Genomic DNA, 23483 nt, shown 5'->3' with positions numbered 1-23483 from the left:
TTATTTATTTCAAATTATGCACAACTCTAGAAGTGACAGATCACTGGTGTGACTGCATGGTTGATCTTCACCACTATAAGGAAAACTAAAGAAAAAAATAAAAAATAAGAAAAATCACACCATTTAGTGACACCAGCTTTTCCACCTGTGCTTTCAGAAGACTTTTGCTAATAAAAATTCCTCCAGAAGTCTCTAAAAATATTTTCTATTCCAGCAACATTTGTTTTACTGCTATTGGTATGCACAATGGGAAATTCCACACTACTTTTGAATTTTCAATTTTCTAATACGTGATCAGTATTTCTTTTTCATGAAAAGAAACCCTTCCTAGATGATGATTTTAGTTATCTATATGTTCCTTTGGTTATTCAGATTTAATGAAGCAGGTAAAACTGGTAATTTACTTGACATTATCAATTACCAACTACTACAAAGTACCGAACTGACAGTTTTAGAGAAGCAAATGTCATATCCTCACTGTTAAGTTTCAAAGGCAAGCATGGAGTCTACTGTTTTGTAATGCAAAACTAGAACTGTCTTTTTCCCTCACACACATCACAGCATCACAGTATGGCCTATAGTACATTTATCACAGCACCACAAAACAGGTAGCACAAGGCTTGTCCTGCTGACTAGCAAGCCAGGACAACTAGTTGAGTTAGAACAGTAAGACAAACTTTCAGGCATGCAAACTCTTGCACACCAGTGTGTCTAAAAGCTTATCTGATTATAGTCAGACTCCTAAAGACATTGCCCTGTGACAAACCTTGTCTGGAAGTCATGGCCGTGCCAAAATCCCACACTAAGAATGAGCGTATTTAAGTCCAGAAGGTCAACACCTGTACCTACAGTTAAAGATTAATCTCATTTGCCTCACAACACAAAAGGAAGAAAACAATGAAAAATTTCCCACATATTTTGCACAGAGTTAGACAAAAAACTTACAAAACACATTTGTTCAAGAGTGTTTCTTAAATATTGAAGTTATATTGCTACTCCTGTCAAATTCAAGATGTCTCCTGTGTGTTCTCACTCAGTGTAGCTCAAGTACACCAGCTTCTCAGAACACATCAGTTAGTACCTCTTTGCACCATGCCCCTTGAAAGTTTCTTCAGGCAAGAGGTAGAAACTGAAATGTCTGAAATTTAGATGTTGCAATTCCTGATCTTAGAACAGCCTATTCCAAGCTTAGGCTTGGATATTAGCACAGCATAGAAACATTTTAGGTACAGCACATCATGAAAAAAATTAATCAGGTAAAAACCCACTCATTTTATTATCAGCTCTTATTCTTGATACCATTATCCTGAATGCTTCAATATATAACACACTCCCTGATGCTGGTGCCAGGCAACAGATTCTGCGTATGGTGCCACAGCACATATAAACCCAAATGGGTTTTGTTCTTTATTTCCCCTGACTGAGTTTCTCAAGAAGCTGAATGACCTCTGAAGAGCTTCTAGCAACCCCAGTGTTAAAGCCTTTTCTCCAAGATGTTATTTCTCCAGGGAATTATTAGCAGGGAGGCATACAGGGGCACTTGGCAGTGCCAGAGGCACACACAAATGAACACCCACAAATAGATCAATAGTACATTCTGCCATGATCTAAACAAAAAAGGCTGTACATCTTTACCTGTATGTGGTTCCAACATAGTGTGGGAATTATGCCTCCACATCACCCACCTTGCTTTTTTCCCAACTTTGCCATACATCTAACCAATTCAACTTACTCATTTCATTTACTTTTTCACATTCCAAAAACCCTCACTGAGCACAAAGATGTTCCAATTACTTTCCACACTTCAAATCAAAACCCACCAGCAATCTTGACTGGTATTAAACTGGTAGGCAAGTTTAAAGCTCACGTTACCTGACATCAGTTTGGGTGCTCCTACAGTCAGCATTTCCTATAGACTCACTGAGTCTTTGTCCAACACATGCTATTGTTTAAGAATGGTAGGAATTTGAAATTTCCCCACTTGGCCATTTTTATTACAGCTTACTGCCACAACCCTATCACTGTCCTAAGAGCACTAAAGATCTCCATGAAACACCACATTTGCTACTTTTACCTTCCACAAGTTAATAATAAGAAAGAAACACACAGAAGTTTGCATATGCCAAAGGCAGGGCAGTGAAGCATCAGAGAGTACAGACACACCTGCAGAACTATGAACACAACGTGGGCAGTTCGGCATGGACACATGGACATGAAGGACAGGAGGGAAATCTGAAGAGAAAGCAGAAGTTAATTGATTGAGGCAATCCCACTTTGCAGAGGAGTTTGGAAAGCAATGAAAGGGCTGCAGAGATCTCCAACAAAACATCCTGTTAAGGAATTTGACCAGACGCCATCCAACAATCAGCAAGGAGCATTATCATTTCCCCACAGAGGACTCACACTGGAAGATTTTCATGTTTGCTTTCAAATGGTAGTCACGTTCATTCATCATCTTTTAAATCCAAATTCACACAGAAATTGCATTATCATGACATCTAGAAGTTTCTGCCCATGTCCAGTCATTTATTAAGCAGATAATAATTGAAAAGAGCAGATGTCCCCCTTCCCTTAAAATTGTTACATCTTAAGTGTAAGACAAGGGCAGCAAAATCAGTTTCTAGTTGTTGGTTGAATTAATAACCATGCTGTCTCCAGTGGTCATATTGCAAATGAAACACAATTTTCTTATCCAGTGCTAATATTTCTAAAGAGCTGGGGAAAGATAAGTCTGTCCTGAATATAAAATTTGTTTTCAAGTGCAAAGTAAGCAGATGGGCTGGCTGGGTATCAGGAGAGCCATGTCACTCACTCAGTGGGTACTGTCCAGATAGCACATCAACACTTCTCCCAAGTTACACCCATCAGAACCCAATGCTTCAAACAGCAATTCAGAAAGTAAGATCTTAAATTACCTATAGTTGCTTATTTTGTTCATATTTTTGTCATTGCTTGTTCATTTGTAAAAGACTAGCCAGGCTGTCTGGGAACAGCTTGGCTGCATCATGGACTGGGAAACAGAGCCTGACTACCCTAGGAGAGTGCCCGGCAGTGTCAGTTTTAGACAGCAGATGGCCAGGAGCAGAGAAAGCTTCCAAGCACTCTGCATGCCAAAACTTCAGCAATTTTCCTTTTGTTAAGCAGCTTCCAGAAACACAAGGAGCTGAACCTCTTCACTCTGGCCAAGATTAAAATACAAGAGCATAGCAGAATCCCATAAAATACTACCACTTCCTAAAAATATTTAGGTTGTACAGTTTAAGCAAGATACTGCATGACTGCAGTTTCTGCTCCAACATTGGCTAAGGAATTAGAGATACAGAAAACACAACTGCATTCTCAATGTGGAGGTATAACCAGACCAACAGCAAGATCTGGTTCTACCTCAAAGACACTCACTGATGTGAAACAGAACAACTGGTATAAAATAAGGATTCACATCAAAAGCGTTTCAAGAACCTGTTGAAGATGCGTGTGTTTCATGTGTAATGACTAAAAAACAAGAAGTCAAAGTACCCTGAAATGCGTACCAGACCTCCCTCTCATAAGCATTGGTCACTGCTATTTTAGTATTAAAAGAAGTTTTTCCAGTTGTCTACCTGACAGTGAGATAAGGAAATTCATACCTTTAAATTGTGACTCCTGCTCAGTTTTGTGACTAAGAAAAAACAAACCCAACACAATAGCAACTGGATAGGCCTAACACAGATTGCATGAAAATAAACAGTGATGTTGTTACTGCTGCTTGTGGACAGAAGCCAAGATGAAGGATATGAACAACAGCATTTTGGTCCACAGTTTCAACTAGCACCACACAAAAAACGGATATGTGCAAAAAGACTTCTATCTTTTCATTTCAGTCTGCTATCTTAGAGAAACACAGACAAGATGGTAGAGGTGCAAGGCTTGTGCTGCCTCTGTTTTGTTGCAAGGTAAATTAAGTCTAAAATATACTTCACATAAGCATTTACTATCCTTAACTATCCAGACTCTTTTGGGGAGGTTATTCGAATTCATCAGAGTAAGACAAGATAAACAAGATCTATGCCACAAGGATTTGGGGTTGAAAATTTGTACAGGCCCTTTTTTCCCCCATCCTCTTAACAGTTTTACAGGAAAGTTATAAAAATGAAAAATGAAACCCAGAAGACCTATCCACGGATTTCAAGAAGCTTCTACAAGCTTGTGGTGAAACAAGGCTCTGATAGTGTGGCATAACAGAAAGCTTTATTTGCTCCATCTACCCCAAACCCATTGACAAGTCAGTGGCCTGCAACTGCAAGTTACAAGCTTGCAATAAGTCTCCTGTGTCACAGCAGCTCTGCTCCTCCAGCATTCACCACTTTTTATTTAGCCAGCAGCCTCAGCTAGAGAGCTTCACTAAGTATACAGCTGGGTTTGAAGATTCAACTTCCAAAGGTACATGCCACACTGAAACAAGTCCAATCCAAACTGACATGTTCTTCGAGAGTTATTTCCAGATATAGCTTCTCTCAAATTTGCTGTCCTTCCTCAGAAAGAAGCCAAGTTGCCTTCGTTTCTGTGTCCTGTTATAGCAGCCATCTGTCAGGCAAGCATTTTAGTTCAAAATAATAGAAGCACAGTAAAGCAGGGATTCTATCCAACCCTCATCTACAAACAGCTCTTCCAAAAAAAAAAAAAAAATTAAAAAACAAACAAACAAAAAAGACAACAAAAAGAACAACACACCACCCACCTGCTTGAATATCAAATTGGTTCAAATGTTTAAGAGCTATGACTAGAAAGAGTACTTCAAAGTGGGAAAAATATTGCTCCAGTTTAAACTGCAAAAAGAAACTTGTAGAGGCCAAACAGGTACACATCTGGTCAGGTGTTCAGAGCTTTTGCAAAATTCAGCATTTGCAAGTACCACTGTAAGAAGTGGCAAAGGCCTTCCTCTGAGTGCCACTTAACATTTTCAACCCAAGCATTACTTAACAGGATTCTCCCTCATTTACTCTCTCTACAGTTGTCTTAAATAGCTGGTTCAAGTGAGCAACAGCCCCTCTTCTGGCGTAAACCTACCGGAGACTAACGGTTACAAAGTCTTTCCTTTCCCTTCCTATTCTTGTGATTAAGTGAAAATGTGCAAAATGAGACTCAAACTCCTACACACCATAGGCTTCTGTCCCTGATGCCCTGTAGATCCTGAGACATGGAAGGGATGATTGGTATTAAGAGGTCTTAAAGAGCACAAGCAAAGAGCAAAAAATAAAGAAAAAATATGCAAACACGATTTGTCTGCAGAGCACACAGCGCCCAAGTCCATGGCAGTTCACCAATTCACATAGCTCATCCTTTGAGAACTCACCTAAAATAACTGAATGCTTACATGATGTTAAATGTATCTACAGCACGAATCCTTATTGCTGAGAGGATAAATTTTGCCACCACAGGCATAAATGTTTCTGTGTTCCTCCTGTCATGTTGGACTGATGAGGAGTTGCTCTGATCTGCTCAATGACCTTCACTGAAGAACCCTAACTCTGAATTGCATGGGGGAATTAGCATTCCTTACCAGTTGCAAGCAATGCATCTGCAAAGGAAAAATTTCTGTAAAAAATAATTATAATAATTTAAAATAATCAGTAGTTCTGAGGAAACTTTTTTCTGAATAACAAGATGGCGTGTGAGCCAGTAGTGGAGTTCAGCAGCAAGACTTGGTCCTGACAGTTACCAATCCACCTGCTTCTTGCACCAGGCAAGGCTGAGGATCTCAAGCAGCAAAGAACAGGAAAAAGGTTTTCAAATGTTTGGCCAATAGATTTGTACTGAGCAAAATACACTTGCTCCCACTGCAAGCACAACTCCCACAGACACAAAATACACAGTCTCTTTTTTTTCCTCCTGTATTCAGCAGTGTGTTTAACCTTGGAGCTGTCAAGCTCCATCATGAATAATGAGCCATGACAACATTCCAAGTGATCCTTGGAGAACAGACCAATTTTTCCTATATGCTATGCAAGGCAAAATGCTTATATTCCCATGGTATAGTACCTGCTTTAAAAATATACAGTAATGTGGCCATCAGGAGGAGACCACAAGTAAATACAGGAAAATAAAAAAAATCACTTATTTCCTGATATTTCAGCACCTAAAAACAGCAAGAGCAATAAAACACATAACATCCTAATGGTTCCTCTTTAAAATTACACTGGGACTGAGCATATTTGTCTCACTGAATATGCATTTCACACAAGCATTTCACAGGCGAGGAACATCTGCATTTGAAACAACCCACGACAGTTACAGCATGAAGAGAGAACACCCTGCAGGTTTCACAGCACCATGACCTCTAGCACAGAAGCTCCAATGTGGGACACGGGGGTGGCCTCCACGCCGAGCAGCCTCCAAGGCTCTCGGAACAAACACAGCCCCCACCCCACACACATGGCACTGCCAGAAAGTGTAGGGAAAAACGTAGTTATCTGAATGACTGATTGAAGCTCCTCTACACCAACACCCTAACCATGCCAAGGCAGGTCTTTCAGAAAGCACAGCACAGGTAACCAAGCAATGGCAAGAGTCATGTTTGCTGTGCACTTCTCAAGCCCAAGGGGAGGAGGAAGACAAAGCAAAGAGATTCACCCAAAGAAAGGAAAAATTAGGAAGAACAAGCTGAAGACTTAAACAGGCATTCCCTTGTCTCTTAAACAACAACGGAGGGTTGTGGCTGCCCTTAAAAAAAAATCATCCCTCATTCAGGAAATAAATGCTAATTCATTAACATTAACCTGGCACTCACCATGTTCTCTAACAGCTCGAGCAGCATGCATTTGTTCTGTGTTTCTTCAAGGGGGAAAAACAAATATATCCTTATTCCAAAACTGTTTGCAACAAGATATTTGTCCATTGCTTTGCAGGGGGAAAAGCTTGCCTTTATTTCTGTGACATGTCCTAGACTTGTTGCCACAACTGAAAACATAGTGCATCCCTTTTCCCTCTCTGTAGGGACACCACTTTACTTGTAATTCAGTTTCAGTTACTACCTCAAACTACATGAGCTTTCAAAAAGCTCTGTAGAGCAGGAAAGCAACAATGTCAAACCTGTGATGCTTGCCTTTCCTTAAGGTGTGAAGTTTGCAGCGTCAGACAGCAGAAACCAGTTCTGAGCACTTAGAGCAGTTTCAAGTGCTAACACATCTCCCTCTCACCAAGAGGCCTTCCCTGCAAGACTAGATGACTCTTAAAGAGCTGGAGTCAGAAAATTGCTTCAGTTTCTTGACTATGGTTGAAGCTGGAGAGGAGACTCTACCACCAAAGCAGTAGTTACACATGATAATGTATTTATTGCCAATTTAATTTTCCCTTTGAGAGTCTAGCCACACATACCCCTCCTCCACTTGCTCTCCCTCCCCTCTACTCACCTCTTGCATGTCCAGGGCATTTTACAGCTATTCTTATCACACTAGAACTATCCTTCCCCTGCAGCACTTCCAAATGAGCAAGACCTGTGTTGTCACCATGCACAGCACTACCATCATCTCTGGTTCAAAACAGTTCTGCCCTTAACAGAGGACTCACTCTATACTCAAAGTCATTTCCCAAATTACAGGATCAGTAATTTTCTTTCTAGAATTATAGTTAAAATGTCCGCAGCCCTCCCCATGCACCATGTCCACTTCTCCCACCCTCTGATAATACACTGGGCATAAATGGCCCCACATCATGGCTCTGCACATGTAGCAATTCCATTCCCTGCTAGCAATATTTGGCAATAAGATTTCTTCAAAGAAGGCTAATTACAGATTTCACTTGAACAGAAATTGGTACTGGGCTGATTTGTAAGCTCTTTAACAAGCTTACAAACTTCATGCCAGGGAAGACTTTGTTCTCCACCAGGAGCAGCAACATAGCTCTAAAAGCAAAGGTGGAAAGCTGTGCCACTGCAAGATGAGGAAGGAAGGTCACAGCTCTGATTCTCCTTGCAGCACTGCACCTTCTCCAGGCAAGTCTTACCTTGAAGATACACTGCCTGGGTTTCACAAAAGGAAAACTAAGGAAGCCAGTTCAGCTACCATGAAAACAATGAAAAGCAGTCACAAAAGAAACCCCAGCTGATAGTTCTATCAGAAGTGGAACAAAGACCAGTATGACAGAAGCAGGTCAAGAACTCAAAAGCTAGGAATTGATAAAATTAAGGATGCCTGGTCACATGCACGCATGAAGCATATCATTTTCTGAGAACAGTGTCAAGATGGACTTCTGGTTTTCAAAGGGATGTGAGAACCCAAGTCAAAGTCTCTCAAGCACCTCAGCATCTAGTTCCATACCAGGACAAATATTTTCTGTGTGTGTATGTCAGACTTCACACAGAAAACAGAAATCCCACCTGTGGATTCTCCTTACCACTCTTCCTCTCTGTGCCCACAACACCTAGTGAAATAACATTTCAGCCAGACTACTTTTCTGAGGGGAATTAATGCAAGATTCTGCAAACCACCCTCTGTGCTAACCCTGCTTGATAACTAGGGTGGAATTGAAAAGGGTAAATGATAAAGTGATGGTCAACAGAAGGCTGGGCCTTATTTAAGGGTAGAAGACTAGTGCCCAGGAATTCTACACAAGAGCTTTCTGGGAAAGATTCAACACAAGTCATCATTTTTCCCTGTGGTCAACGACTATATGGCATCACATGGAGATGTCACACCTGATACACTGAAATACTGCTGTCAGACTGGCTGACTGCCTAGATATCCCAGCTGGAATCTGTGGTAACCATGCACACTGAGTACACAGCTGTTGGGAAGTCTCCAACTGTGAGCTCAGCCCACAGGCATTTAAAAAAGAAGAGTTATGAGTGTTACACATGTAAAGCACATGCATCAATAATGTCTATTTGACAGAGATTAAACCCATAAGTATCTACTACATCCTCAGATTTTAACATACCTAAAGGTTTTCCCCTTTAGGAGATGCCTCACTAGAAGAATGACTTGTGACAGTAGCAGACTTTTCCCCTATATACAGGCAGGCCTTTAAGAGGCCAACACTCTTGCAAAAGCACTACACACCAACACCCTAGACACTATTAAAACACATTTTCATCATTTTGGAGACTCCTTTGGGGGCAAGAAAACAGAGTCATGGTACAACTGCAGGGCATCACACGTTAATTTGGAGAGGCAAACCACAAGTCTGACCACTGCCCACTTCCTAAAAGCAGAGAATATAAAAGTGGCAGGAAAGGAGTTACCTTTTTCCACCCTTATTCTCTGAAGTGACCATGCAGATTTTAATGAAACATTTGCGGGCTCTTCCCACTGAAGATAGATCTAGCAGGAAGAATAACTTAGAACCTCAAGATTATCAAAATATGAGTACCTGAACACAGACTAGCACAACAGGAAGCATAAGAAACCCAATGTGTGTTAAAAGATGCTCTAATTATTAATGGGCACACACACAAAGCTTATCAGAAGTGCCAAGGCATTTGAAAGAAAAAGCATTATTCAAAGATAGGTATTTGCCAGCAGCTGTATCACCACCATATTCTCTAGCTGATTTTGATTGAACTCAGTGGACTTCAACTTAATCCTACAGGACAGTATCATTCACTTCTGTAACAGCTACTGACCTTATTTTTATGAGCCCTGTTGTAGGGTCATGACTAAATGTGACAAACAGCAAATCTCACTCTGTCAGCAGCCAGTGCCTGTCCTTTCTCCTTTTGAAGCTTCCACTCATTTCTGCAGGTTTTTTTTTTTTTCAGTCATGCTGCTTCAAAACAGCTGATCCAGATGGTAGGTACTTGGATTTCAACCTCCCCACATGGTGATGTGGCTCAAGAAAATAAAAACTGTTGCTACCTGCTGCTGACCTACTTTAATTTCTTTCCTGCCATACAACAGAAAAAACAATACAGTTCATTGAACTAGTTTTCCACACCTACTCACTGCTATGTAGGAAATGTAAAATAAAACTAATAGAGGAAGAAGGAAAGAAAAAAAAAGCAGCATGATCCAGTGGGGAGTAGGGAGGAGCAATTCTCACCTCTATCATAGTCATCTTCCTCTATTGCTTTTTCCTGAAGCCTCTGAAGCCGTAAGATCAAGGATTTTAACTATGCAAAGAAAAAAAAGTTAGTTATGATGAAGCTGCATTTAAAAATATGTAGGCTATTAACCTCCACATAATAGAAATTTAATGGATTACTACATCACTACAATGGCCAAATTTTGATAGTAAATCCCAGTATTTAAGCAGACAGACCTATTTGGAAGTCAGCTGAACTGCAGCTACATGAGCCAAGCATGGCTTTAGTCCAAACACATACAGAGAATAACAAATGGTATCTCTTGAAAAGCAAAGGAGATCGTGCAATCGCAGGATATTTCTCACCCTTTGAATAAATGAAAGTACGATTATTAAAGGATTCTATCAGCTTGACATCTACTTCTGATCACATTGTACTCAACAGTGTGTTCCCAAGCTCATTCTGACAATTTTTTACCTGAGTTTTGCAGAGAACAAATATAAAATTTCCATATGCAAACCACATTTTATTCTGTAAATAGAAATGCAGTATGAATACTTTGGAACAGGTATACTCATGTTATGGGTCAGAAAAGAGTGTTCACATGCACCCAAAATATTTCATTAAAATACAATTTAGGCTCATCTACATAATGTTGATATTTGCATTTTTGCAATGCAAATGCTAGATGAGGGGAAAAAAGCAGAACACCAAGAATACACGAACCACATACAGAGTGCTCTCTCACATTCCAAAAGAAACTTACCATAATAAAGTCTTATTTCAAAAGTTAATGCTTCTCTTCGTTAACATCAAGAGTCCAGACCAAAGTTCTAAATTTACTAAAAATTTGTAAGGCCTTTACAAGTTTTTGCTGTTAAAAGAAATTGGTTAGAAGGTAGGTTTACTCCTCTCCTCATTGCCATGACAGCCACAGCCTAACTCAGCTGCAGTTACAAGACTGGAATGTGTTTCTTATTAAAATTATGCATGACCTGTACCAAGCAAGCCACTATCAGCCCTGAAAAGGATGAGCCTGGAGAAAGAAGCAGCATATATTCTCAAAGTCCAAAGCCTGAAGGTGCTTGGGAGAGCATTAAAATCCATACTTCAGACATCCTGCACTTACAAAAGATTGCCCTTTTCTCTGAAGCTCTTTCATATTCAGTCCCCATATTTAAACTCTAAATTGCATAGAGAAAAATAGGTACAGCCAGTCAACAACTTAATAGAAGCACTCAGTTATCAAAACTGCACATCAACACACAAATCAGACAATCAACAAACAAACCTTTAAATTCAGGATATCCCTCTAAACATGGTATGTGAAAGTGGACTAGTAAGAAAAGAACTATAAAAATAAAGCTGGAAAAGTATCCAAAAATGTTTGATTAATAATAGGCTATAGGATGCATACATTCCCATTCCCTCTGCGCTTTACTTTATTTTGGTTTTCACTTCCTGAAACTCCAATCTTTTTTCTCTGAGGCTGGTGAGGAATGCAAATGATACTGAAGGGAGGAGCTCTGAATCCCCACCGTAAATTATTTTCTGTGTTTTATGCCTGACTTTTTATAGAGTTTCAAGGCAGCCTGCAGTAGGAATGATTCAAGTGACACTTTTTTCATATACATGATGTATAACAACCATCTATAGCGAGAGTACAGCTTTGCTGCTGCTGGCAGTGTTTATTCCATCATGCACCACAGTGGCAGGTCATTTAAAGTCTGCTTGGGTGCCACAGCCCAGGCACGCCCACGGCAAACTGACTGATGCCGACACTGTAAAGTGCTTTCCATTTGCAGGCTGGGGAGATATTTGGAGCTCAACTAATCAAAGACCTGCTTCCGCTTCAGTGGGGCATGTCCTATACGTGTACCAGATGAAGATCACTTTTTAAGTACAGACAAAGCATCATTTTAACAACTTTGGTATTGTCTCCTTTTCTCGACTACCGTTGCCTTTGTTCCTTTCTGAAAACTTTGAGACTTCCTCATTATCATTACAATAGGAAGGTGCTTCAAATTAAACATATACGACTGGCTAACCAAGGGCAAAGACATCTGAGGGCCCAAATCCCCAATTCTCCATTCAATGAATTAATGAATACAGAAATTAAAGATAGCAATGTTTCTTTTGTGCCTATCAAATAAGCAATACTGAAAAGAAAGAAAAATCATTTCCTATTTTGATTGTATTATATATTCCCAAATTTGCAGTGAATTAATTTCCCAAACCATCCCAGACTACGTGCACATTGCAATTCCAGGCATGAAACCAAAGAAACTGCTCCTTGTCAATGTGTGTGAAGTCTGTAAATAAGAGAACCTAGTTTGAGTTCTACACACATCATCTATGAAAAGAAAGTATTAGAGAGCATCATAAGACCAGGTCAAATGTCATGGCAAGTAAAGAAAGAATAAATATTTCTCAGCCTTCTGTCTTACCCAGACAGCAGGTTTGTGCAAACTCTCCCCAAAGATCTGAATTTCTGAAAGGCAACCAAGAAACTCAGGCACTAGTGAGACAATTAAAATAAAATATTAAAAAAAAAAAAAAACCAAACCAAAAAACAACCCGACAAAAAAACTCCAACATAACCCCCACTACCCACACAGTGCACCTTGAACAAATTAGTGAAATCTATTGTGTCCACATTAGTCTCCAGATTACTGTTTCCTGTGTGCACAATGAAGCCAACACTTGGCTCCTTTGATCAGGCAAGCTCAGAATGGTTTCCTCCAATGCCCACCCTACTATCAAAAAAATATAACACAGCTATCCTTCTTAAAGTTTCCCCACGCCTCTCCTACAAAGAACACAGTGAATTACACTGCCTGTAGATGTTGTAGGTATAAATGTGGGTATATACATATATGCAAAAAGACTTCTGACTCACCAGCCCACTACTCCTCTGGAGCGGAAGGGGAAAAGCAAAAAGGTTCAGTTCCCACATGGAGACAGGGACTTGACCCCCATTTTTCTTCATATGGGGAGAGCACCTATTAGATTACACACTACTTTCACAAAGTTGACTAATTCCTAAAAATCTTTGGCTCAACTTAAATATTTCTATTTTAAAATTTTAGTGTTGTTAAATCATGATACTTCAAGAAAAGAGTTCTTACCACACCCCAATTTTATACTACATATAACCCAAACTGCAGACAAAACAGCCACCTGTGAAAAGAAATGGTACTTACTGAAGTCAGAAACTGCTGTGTGATGTTAGAAATGAGAGGATCAAAGTTCCAGTAGAACATAGAATAGGGTACTGCAACAATATCACCTATTTTTAAAGGACCAAACAAAACCTGTTCTCTCATTTTTATCATGCAGAACACTACTGTAAAACTCTGAACAAAGGCCACAAAAGCCAGAAATATCTGAACTCCTACATAAACTTTGATTTTAGCACTATAAATAAAAATATTTTGAGGAAGAGGAATCAAAAACAAAGTGAGATTACTGACCTTTAACGTACTGCGGTTGCCAAGCAAGCAATCCTGTAGCACTGGTTCATATTTTTTCATCAAAGTATCCCAGTTATGGTCACTAAAGCTACTTTCATACCCTGAGGTGACAGAAGAGCCAGCAGATGCTGCATCTGAGGAATCTGCAGAATATGAAAATGTTGCATCTATATCCGAGAGAAAGACAGTCTCACAGTCCTGTAATTTATCATTGACTGGGCTCTCATGTTCATGCTGCAAATCCTCACTGGACCTGGAGAAGCAACACAAATCTCCCAAGTGCTCATGAGTTTGTGCCATCTCTTCTGGCTTCTGCAGATTTCCTGTGGTTTTGGGATGCAGGACGATTTCAGCTTCCTCAATAGATTTGCCTTCAACATAATTTATTTCGGAGGCCGACTTCAGGGAGAGCTGTATGAAGCTGAAACTTGAACTAAAGCTATCATGTGCACCAGCAGAATGAGAAATACCGTCTCTGTTTTGATATTCACAGTTGTTATTCACTTCTGTCTGATCCAAAGCATACATGTTTGAGGGCTTGCTCACTTTAGTGCTGTGGCTTTTCTGCCGTGTACAGCACACGGCAGAAGCATCTCCTTTGCCTGTTGTGGCAGCAGGGCAAACCCCTATCCCCGTGCTATCTGACCGTGGACTATTGCAACATGAAAGATTTTCGTGGCATCCTGGCGTATTTCCCGTCGTGGCCAGTGGTGTTACCCCATTAGCAGCAGGTACGGCACTACTCACTGCACTACAGCGCAGGAATTCCACGCTATTTTGGCACTGCCTGCGCCGAGCGCAGTTCTCGGAGCCTCCACAGTGCTGCCTGCTGTGCTGGAGCTCTGCTGGGCTGAACCCTGTGCAGGCACCCAGGGACTGAAACTCGATCTGTCGCTGAGCTTCTGGCCTCATGTATCCAGGTCTTTTTGCCAGCTTCTTTTTACGAAGAGAGCCCACCGGCATTAATTGCTGGCGATCATCTGTAGGGGGGAGAAAAAGTTAGTGTTTCTGCAGTTTTCCAGGCTTAACATACTGTAGCATCTGAAAATAGTTGTTTCTGAAATTTCAAGCAGCACATCGTTTTCAATTTCAACAAAACACAGACACTGCCCATACTGCAGATAGAGAACACTGTGTATTCATTCACTTTCTAAAGACTTCGCACCTGTTTTTAAGTGAACTCACTAACAAGCTCCTCCATCAGGACACAAACCTGGGTACAATGAATCACATCATCTTCCCTATTCACAATATCACTCTGCTTTTCCATTCGCAACTTGCTTAGCAGCACACTGAAGCAAAAACTTGCTTTAAGTTTCTCTGATCCAAAATGATTTCAGACTTACAAGCACATCTAAGATAGGACTGAATCTGCATCCAAAAAGGTGAGAACCACGATCACAAAGAAATTTTGTTCATAACCTTGTTGTTGCCGTGTGTTCAATTGCTTGTGTTCATCTCCATGTTTTAACACCCTGAGCAGCAAGTGGTTCAGGTTCTGCTGCCATAACAGAAGCAACTGTAACACCCTGTGGTTGCAGATGTTGGTCTAATGAGATATTGTACAAGTTGTCATTTAGATTTATGGTTCTACCTATTGTCCGAAATGTAAAGTTAAAGCTTTGCATGAAGAACCACCAATCCTAGAAAACTAGTAATTCGCAGCATTACTGAAGTATTAATATTATTATCAAGCAGCTTCTGCTCAGTAACTTATTATTTCCTTGTACATACCTTGCTTACATAGATGAAAAGAAATTTGGTGTTTGCAGAGAAGAGGAAAACAAACAAACCAAGCCAAACCCGAACAAGATAAAAAGATCACAGTAAACATTAAAAGTGGGAGATCAGAATGTAATGACTGTGTTTTCTGTATATTTTAATATAAGTATTATTGGTAAAAGATTATGCGGTGACTACTTTCATTTTCTCATGGATTTACTGCTAGTTAAAAGGTATTCCATTTGTTTGTCCTGCACAATGGGAATCAATGGGAATACAAGCCCTGCACTATCACCCACTCCATAGCACAAAAAGATATTGACTGGACCTATTTGCCAGAATCCCCCTTCAAGGGGATCTGATGCCTAGCTGAATTATGCCCTCTGTTAGCTGCCCTCTACTCACTGAAACAGAATCAATTGGGTGTTAGAAATATTCATATCACCCACACAGAGCTCTTCCAAAAACACAAGTTTCCAATTTTTTTCTTTACATTTACCATTCCTCTCTAACCACAACCCTTTGTCAGTTTTTACATTGATAGATATGCACGTAATCTAAACTCCTCTGCAGCTCCTAACACAGGCCTCATACGCACCTCACTACGATGACATCCGGTACAAGAATTTAAGCACTGAAACTTCCCAGGAGAATTTTCCCAACATTCATTACATTCTCTCCAAATAACCTTCAACAAAAGCAAATGATACATTTTCCATATACTAGAATAGTGGCACATCTCACCATGGGACTGCAGTTAAGCTTCTGTATTCTGCTTCCTATCACCATAAATTAGAATATCCCAGCAGTCTCTTACATTCTCTTATGTCTGAAGAAAAAAAGCATCACAAAAATCAGAAGTAAAAAAGGTCATGGAGTCCATCAGCCTGTCTACTATAAAAAGACAGTGAAATGCTGTACTGGGAGTAATTTAATAGGAGAACAACAAGCAGGAATCAGCCTCAGAGCAAGGGAACAAAAACTGAACAAAACGTTCTTTAAAATTTAATTCTTTTAGTTTATACACAAAACAATGGCCTAAATTTGACTTCAGCAGAAGAAATCAGTCATGCATAAAAAAGTCATTCTAAGGCTGCATATAGTCCATGGCCATTTAAAAAGGCCTGTCACAGGCCTCGTCTGTAAAAACACAAAAGGTTCTCTGGTTTAATTAACATCAGTTTAAAATTGATCTCACTAAATCACTATGAATTTCTAAAGTAGACAGATAATTACAGCTCTTTAAACACCAAATTTAAACTAAGCTAATGTAAATAAGGTTTAAATTGGCCAAAGTATTAGATAGTCTCACCAAGGGAACTGGATGCAATTCTAAAAATTATTGTGGAGCCAAAGGGGTACAATTCCAGTATCCTGAACGAGATCACACACAGCCCACACATCTCTGTGCTCCTCACAAGGTTCACAGATAACCCTCTAGACAGGTTTGGTATTCAGTTCCTTCATGGACTCCAGGTCTGTCTCCCGGTGAGTCCAGCAGCACAGATCGCTCCCCTGGATACCAGAACAGAGCACTGCCTCAGTTACAATCAGGATGATAGGCCAAGCCATGAGCCATCCAGAGGATGCTGCAAGGACAGAGCTGCAGGTCCTTCTCCCCAGTGTGGCTGCCCCTGAGAGCAAGGCAGAGTGGACAGAGACAGAGCTGGGACCAACATCGACACAGACACTCACACCTTCCCCAAAGGATAAAAGAGGCCCCAGCCTGATCCCCAGCTCCAGCTAGAGGGCACTCACATTGCCCTCAGCCATCACAAAACCCAGCCAGGTAGTTACTACTGCCTTGGGTATACTGTTTGGGCACTGTTTACCCTTGTGCCATGTCTCTGTTCTCAAGATTAGAATAATTTCAGTTGTTCATTATCACATATCTGAGATACAGTTATGTAAATTTTCTCTGCATAGTCTTTCAACCACAGCCTGCTTTGTCTTCATGTCAGAGAAATTAAACTGAACCAATTCAGCTGGCTTATTAAAAAAAAAAAAAAAAAGACAGGCCTTAAATTCTTCTCATCACTACCTCAGTTTGAAGAGCATCAAATAACTGTTGGCAATTAACTACAAGAGTATCAGAATGGAAACAACTGAAGGCAATTTTAAAACCCTACACTACAGTGTGTCATGCATTGTATGAGACACACATTTAGAAAGAGAGAAAAGCCACAAATGGAAGAGCCTTTCAATTGTAATATTAAAAATCAACTTTTTTAAATATATATTTTATAATCTTAGAAGATGATGTAACATATTTAATGGCAGATACGTGCAAATTACTTTAAATTCAATTACGAAAGCTCAGAAATATTTTTAACAGCTCTTTCACCACAGCAATCCTTCCTGATGACCAACATTTCATAAAAAATAACAGTTCAGATCCAGAGCAGAGGGAAAAAGAAAATAGTCTATTGCTGTAAAGTAGTGTTGTTCACATCTTAGTTACACTAGTGAGATGAAAGAGGGAGAGGTGAAGCCTAAGAGCATTTCCCACTGATGGAAAGAGTACATTCTCTTGTACCCAGTCTGACACTGAAGGACAGCAAAACAGTCATCTCATTTATTTTAGGTCATCAGTCTTTGTTTTCAGCCACAAAAGTGGCAGTTCAGGTTTTTTGACCAAATGTTCTAACAGCATCTGTGGATAAAAAGGTGTAGATACCTTCCGTTTTTGTTAAGTCCAATAGAATTTTAGAGATCAGTACAGAAACTCTGAAGTGATCACCTCCTCACTCCTACTTTAAGCATGTAATGCAGAATGCTTGCAAGTTCATTTAAGTTCTCCCAGTTTTAAAGATAGCTCAACTATCTGAATACACCTATATTATACACAGTTCATTTTTATTAGAATAACAAATTCATCTTCAGAGCATTTGCAGGTGGTAACTGATGTGGAAGAAAAGGTATTTGGTCATATTCAAAGCCAACTATCAAAGCACTGCTCCAAGCAAATTCTGTAGTTGCTTCTATTAAGGAAGCCTTAAACACCTGCATCAAACTCTACACAAAGTGAGTGAGTTTCAAATATTTGTTATTTACAAACATACACACATAAATGTTTTTAACCTATCCGAAACAAAAATGAACCATTCTTGGAGATTAATCTGACATGACAATAACCATGACTGTTCAGTTCCTCTGTCACAGAAATATGTAAAACGTTGCAGGTTCCTAACCAGTTATAGTTTGACTCATTTACTGAATTTCAAAGACACCACTAAATATGCAAAATAAGATGGTGCTGATCTCAACACAGTCTACGCTGAAACAAACAAGCACTATCTCTTTGCACAAATAAGCTTTCAAAGAAAGTCACTTTCAAATAAACATTTTTGTAACTCTTAAAATGAAAGGTCTCACTTCGCTTTTTCATCTCACTTGCTCTCAACTCTAACTGTGGTTTATCTAGCGTTCTATAAAGTGTATCTATAGAAGGCAAGCATGGCTGAACTACATTGTATTGGATATAATGATACAAATTGTTTCCTCACCAAGGCACGCTGTGATTTCTAAGGTCACAGACTGGGTTCAGTTACTCAACTGTTAAATTTCCAAAACATCTCAAATAACGTATTTTCTGAGGTCATTAAATGCATGTCAGTTTCCATTCTTCATTAAAAAACACTCAAAGAGTTGTGCATTGTGAAAGCCAGAGTGCTCTTCTTTAGCCAGGGTTTAAATAATTGTGTTTTTATTGACACACTCCCAAAATGCATGTCATTGAGTTGTTACAATCAAGCCACTTAGCTCCTTAATGCAACAACTCATTTTAAGACATTTGATGAAACTGCAGCACCTCTCTAGAATTAGAATCACATCAGCTGATATTAATACCCCCATCAAATTTTTCACACCTCAAGAAATAAAGAAGCAGTTTAAACCTGGTCTAGCCTCAACACTAAGAAAGAAAAAAGAGTCTACCAAAAAGTAAGTTGGTAAATAACATTTCCCATGTCAGTAACAATTTTGCCAGGGGAATAAGAGAAATAACCTTTTCCTTAATTACACACCTGTTACTACACCACACCTCACTTTCCAAATTCATCTCCGGTTGATCAGCCTCAACCTAATCACTCTCCAAAGCTCCTTACACAACTCACTGATGTATTTCATCCAACCCACTGATACCCGCCTTGGCCAGCTAGAACTGCCAAACTCACATCACCAGCTGCTTAACAGAGCAGTTCTCAGACTCCCCAGTCATCACTAACCCTACACTCAGCCCAGCGATCCATCCTGTCTACCATCTGATGGACAACAAAACATGCCAGGGGAGAACACAAGCAGGTCTGGAAAAACAAGCCAGTACCAGCACAGGGTGCCTTCAGCACAGTGAATAACAGAAGACACTTCCCCAAAAATATCCAGCCCAATTTTTTCCAAACCTGTGGGCAAATTTCTTTTTAACTTACAGTTAAGTTATTGAGAAGAATTTATCCAGTTTCCAAAGAGGCAGATGGACACACAAGTTGCAAGCCTACAGAGAATACTCACAACACAGAACCAATGCTTATTTCAGGAGGTGGGGTGTGGGTGTGTGTAAGGTTTGTTGTTCTTCTTCCTGGGGAAAAACTCTTTTGTTCCCAGTTTCAATGCAAAAGTCTGTAGAGGCAGCCCATGCAAATGTCTTAAGTGGAGAGAACACTCTGGTTCTTTCAGTCAAGATGTGACAACAGCTTTAAATGTTACACAGAAATAGGGGAGCAAGGATGTTGCATAGAAACTGTGAAGTTTTCTTAGGTAATAAATTAATTTGCAAACAACACTTAATGGGTTTGCAGTCATATCTCATAAAATCATTTCACCAAACACACATGAAACTATGAAATCAGTACACAGCAGTCCTTTTCAAAAATGGTCTATTTAACACACCACACTTCTCTTTCATCACTCTGTCTACAGACTGACAGTGTGGATTCCCACTACTTCTGCTCAGTCAGATCATCTACAGCACGACTCTAATATAAAACTCATCAGGGGGGAGGGGAGGGAGGAATTAAAAAAAAAAAGTGAAGTGTGAGAGCACATTGACAGCAGTCAATTTCTAATTCAAGCACAGTTTGAATGCTCCAGCTTGGAGATTTGAATTTTTAATTTCACCAAGAGAGTGGGTTCCAAATTAAGCATCTGATGCACAGTCAGTCTGAAACCAGAATTGAGTTTACTGAAATAGAAAGTAATTTTCTCTTAACAGCTCAGTAGTGATCACATATAATGAAAATAAAACAACGTGGCAGCTCCTGTATTGCCAAGGGTGAGGAGTCAGAAGGCTTTTAGCTTTACAATTTAATATCAAAGTCCCAGGACAAATGTTCCTCCTTTCCCTGCTGAAGGAAGTTCACCTTGTAGCCCCAGTCAGGCTGTCAGATGCAATGTCCATGCTGTCTAGGCAACAACAGAGATGGAATGGAGCTCCAGACATCAGGAAATCTGAGCACCAAATTCCCACAGAAAGCACAGCACCTCAGGATGCAGATTAATACACGATCCTGCAAAAGCCAGGCACGGACACAAACTGCAGTCACAGCAATGCATAGCACACAAGGCCAACCTGTAGCTAGGAGAAAGGCAAAGAAGTGGTGCTGGTCCCTCACCCTGCTCCCTTGAAAACAAAGTCCCAGGGCTTTACATGAAGCCTTGCAACTCTTTACGGTCCAACAGAATTTCTGTACTCGGGTATTGTTTGCTCTTTGCAGCAGCAATTGTGTGAGCTGTACTTTTGCCAGCTGACAATAAACTGCCGCTCTGAGATAAAGATTCTCCAGTGAACCCATGAGGCACAGCCTGCAGCACCACACTCCTGTCCACAATGCCTGCACAAGCAGCTTCAGTTAATGCAAGTCCTTGCCAAATGCCAGCAGATTGCTCAGCATCATCAGCCTGCAGATGTTATAACCTGCAAGGGATTAAACTGTGCTCCAGCAAGCAGAGCACAGTTCCCTTGGAGACCTTCACTGGCAAGCGGGAAAGACACACATGATATCCCTTTTGAGACCTTCACTGAGAATATGACTTGGCCTTTACAACCCTTACCGGAGGCTGTAGACAGACAAAACAGAAGCTGGAAGTTTGTTTTACTGGGCCCCAGAACACAAAAGTGAAGACGCCAGCTATATCCTTTTTCTCTAGCATGGAGGAGAAAAGTAGGTTGCTCAGATGAAATTCTGAGATTATCTATGAACAGGCTATGGAAGAAATACTATAGCAGAGATTGCTGAAACTGCAGCAGAATACTAACCACAGGCAAGAACAATTCTAGCAGAAATCACAGCTCCTTCTAAATGCCATAGGTCAGAAGTCACTCTGCCTAGAGCAAGTCAGGTATCTTTAAAAAAAAGTTTTAAAAAATTAACATTCCAGGAGAGAGTAGAGTTTCTCTCTAGAAGGTAATGGCACTGAATTACAGAATTTAGCAGATGTGGCAGCACAGAGGGACAACAGCTGTCAATACAGAAGTCAAGAATAAACAGCTAGACAGCACTTAAAGGAGGCACCCACCAGCACTAGACAGCTAGCTCTCCATACCCTCCCATGTAGGAGCCCTGGCATTAGAGGCCAAATTCACTATTTCCAACCCACATCACCTGGTACAGCAGGAACACGGAGATCCAAGCAACTGCCTGCTCAGCTTCAGCTTCACCCCACGACCTCACACCATGACTGGAGACTGAAGACGCAACAGGACCAAAGCCCGTTCACACACCTTCAAAAGCCATGGCCACCAGAAGCAGACATGGATCAAGGAATACAGCCAAGCAGCTGCCAGTCAGACTCCAGTCTGAGGGAGGACATCACCAACAGATCCACTTTGACTGTAATTCACTCATTTTGGTATCCATACTAACTCTGCTGATACCAACACCACACAGGCTTTCAACCACTCCCATCAACCCCTGACTTCTTTTACATCGACTTTCACTGCATTTCAATCATCGCTTCCCAGTTACTCCTCTCAAACCAAGGGCTCATTTCTCTTCAAGTGAAAGAGAGTTGATCCAGAAATCCTTTCAGTTGCTGCTCTGGAACTTTGACCAAACTTTGGATAGGTCACACTTCACAGTCTAGAACGATAACCATCCACAAAGCTCCCAAACAATGTTCCAAGCCAAAGACAGATATTCTCTTTTCCAGTACCAATTTCCTCAATACTACCTCTCTGGTCCTTTCCAAGTTATCCTTTTTGTCACAACCCCAACATGCACAAACCTCCCTCCAACCCCCCTAACAGCATTGCTCTCACAACAGCGAACAAGCATGTCTCAACTTACCCTCAAAAATCCTCCTCATATGAGCTTCCAGGCCCTCCAACTCCTCAGCCCACCCTGTTCCTTCCTAGGTGGAGAGATTTCCTGCTTCACACTGCCCATCAGCAGAGCTCAGAAGTTTCTAGGCATCCCCAGGTGCATTTAAAAGAAGCCCAGCCCCACTTCAGCTGTGTTCATTGATTTCATTGCTTCCCTTTAGTTGCTCAGCTTTCCGGCTACCAGAACTTCAGACAGTTCTTAGGATTTCGTTTACATCTTTCACAGCACACAGAGTTTGTATGACAATCTAAACCAAACCTCACTCCAAAGGCACACTGACTCCATTCATCCCCTTAGAGATCATCTCAATGAAAACACTCTCGTGAGAGCTTCTTTCCTGTGACTGTAAATCACTGCTATTCATGTCTAGGAAATCAAGACAATTACCTGTCACAATTTACTCTGACATTGTCCCTGGGCTAACATACATTAGCTAACAACAGAGGCTACTCTTACTAACACATATCTATGCTGCTCAACAAAAGCACAGACTCCTGCCAGAAGGGGTTTTTTTTAACATATTTCTGACACATGCTGTTTGTGATTCACGTAAAGTACTACTCCCTAAGTACAGGCCCATAGTACCTGCCACTTTTCATTGAACCTTACCCATCTGCTTTTATTACCAAAATAAGTGAAAGCATGGTATTAATCTTGAAAGAAATTGTGCCCCTATGTGAGATAGCTTGTTTCTTGGGTGCCAAGGACTCTGTGGGATACTGGACTGAAACAAAGTCTTTAGTAAAATACTTCAAGTTAAAAACAAAAAAGAGAAATCAACACAAAAATCAGACCTTTCAAAAATATTCTCTGTATTAAAAGAATAAGCCAATGAACAGTTTTTCAGGTCAACATATTTGGATCCATCTTAGCATTTTAAGTGGATAAAGAAAGTGCAGAATGTACCATATGGCATTAAACACACACACCTGAATAGATTTGCTTCACTAACAAAAAGCTTGGCAGAGGAAA

General features: G+C 40.4%; 1 protein-coding gene across 1 annotated transcript in view; it reads right to left on the bottom strand.

The window, feature by feature from the left end:
- The window catches only part of DISC1 (DISC1 scaffold protein), a 189506-nt gene that overhangs the window by 156356 nt on the left and 9667 nt on the right, over positions 1-23483 (bottom strand). Inside the window, 2 exon segments of the mRNA XM_042025244.1 lie at positions 10015-10084; positions 13471-14450. Coding sequence (XP_041881178.1) covers positions 10015-10084; positions 13471-14450 — 1050 coding nt within the window.

Source organism: Corvus kubaryi, unplaced genomic scaffold (assembly GCF_017639235.1).
Source record: "Corvus kubaryi isolate FWS band 111438036 unplaced genomic scaffold, C.kubaryi_AGA036_p1.0 37266, whole genome shotgun sequence".
NCBI classification, from domain to species: Eukaryota; Metazoa; Chordata; class Aves; order Passeriformes; family Corvidae; genus Corvus; species Corvus kubaryi.
This window is presented reverse-complemented; position numbering and strand designations above follow the sequence as displayed.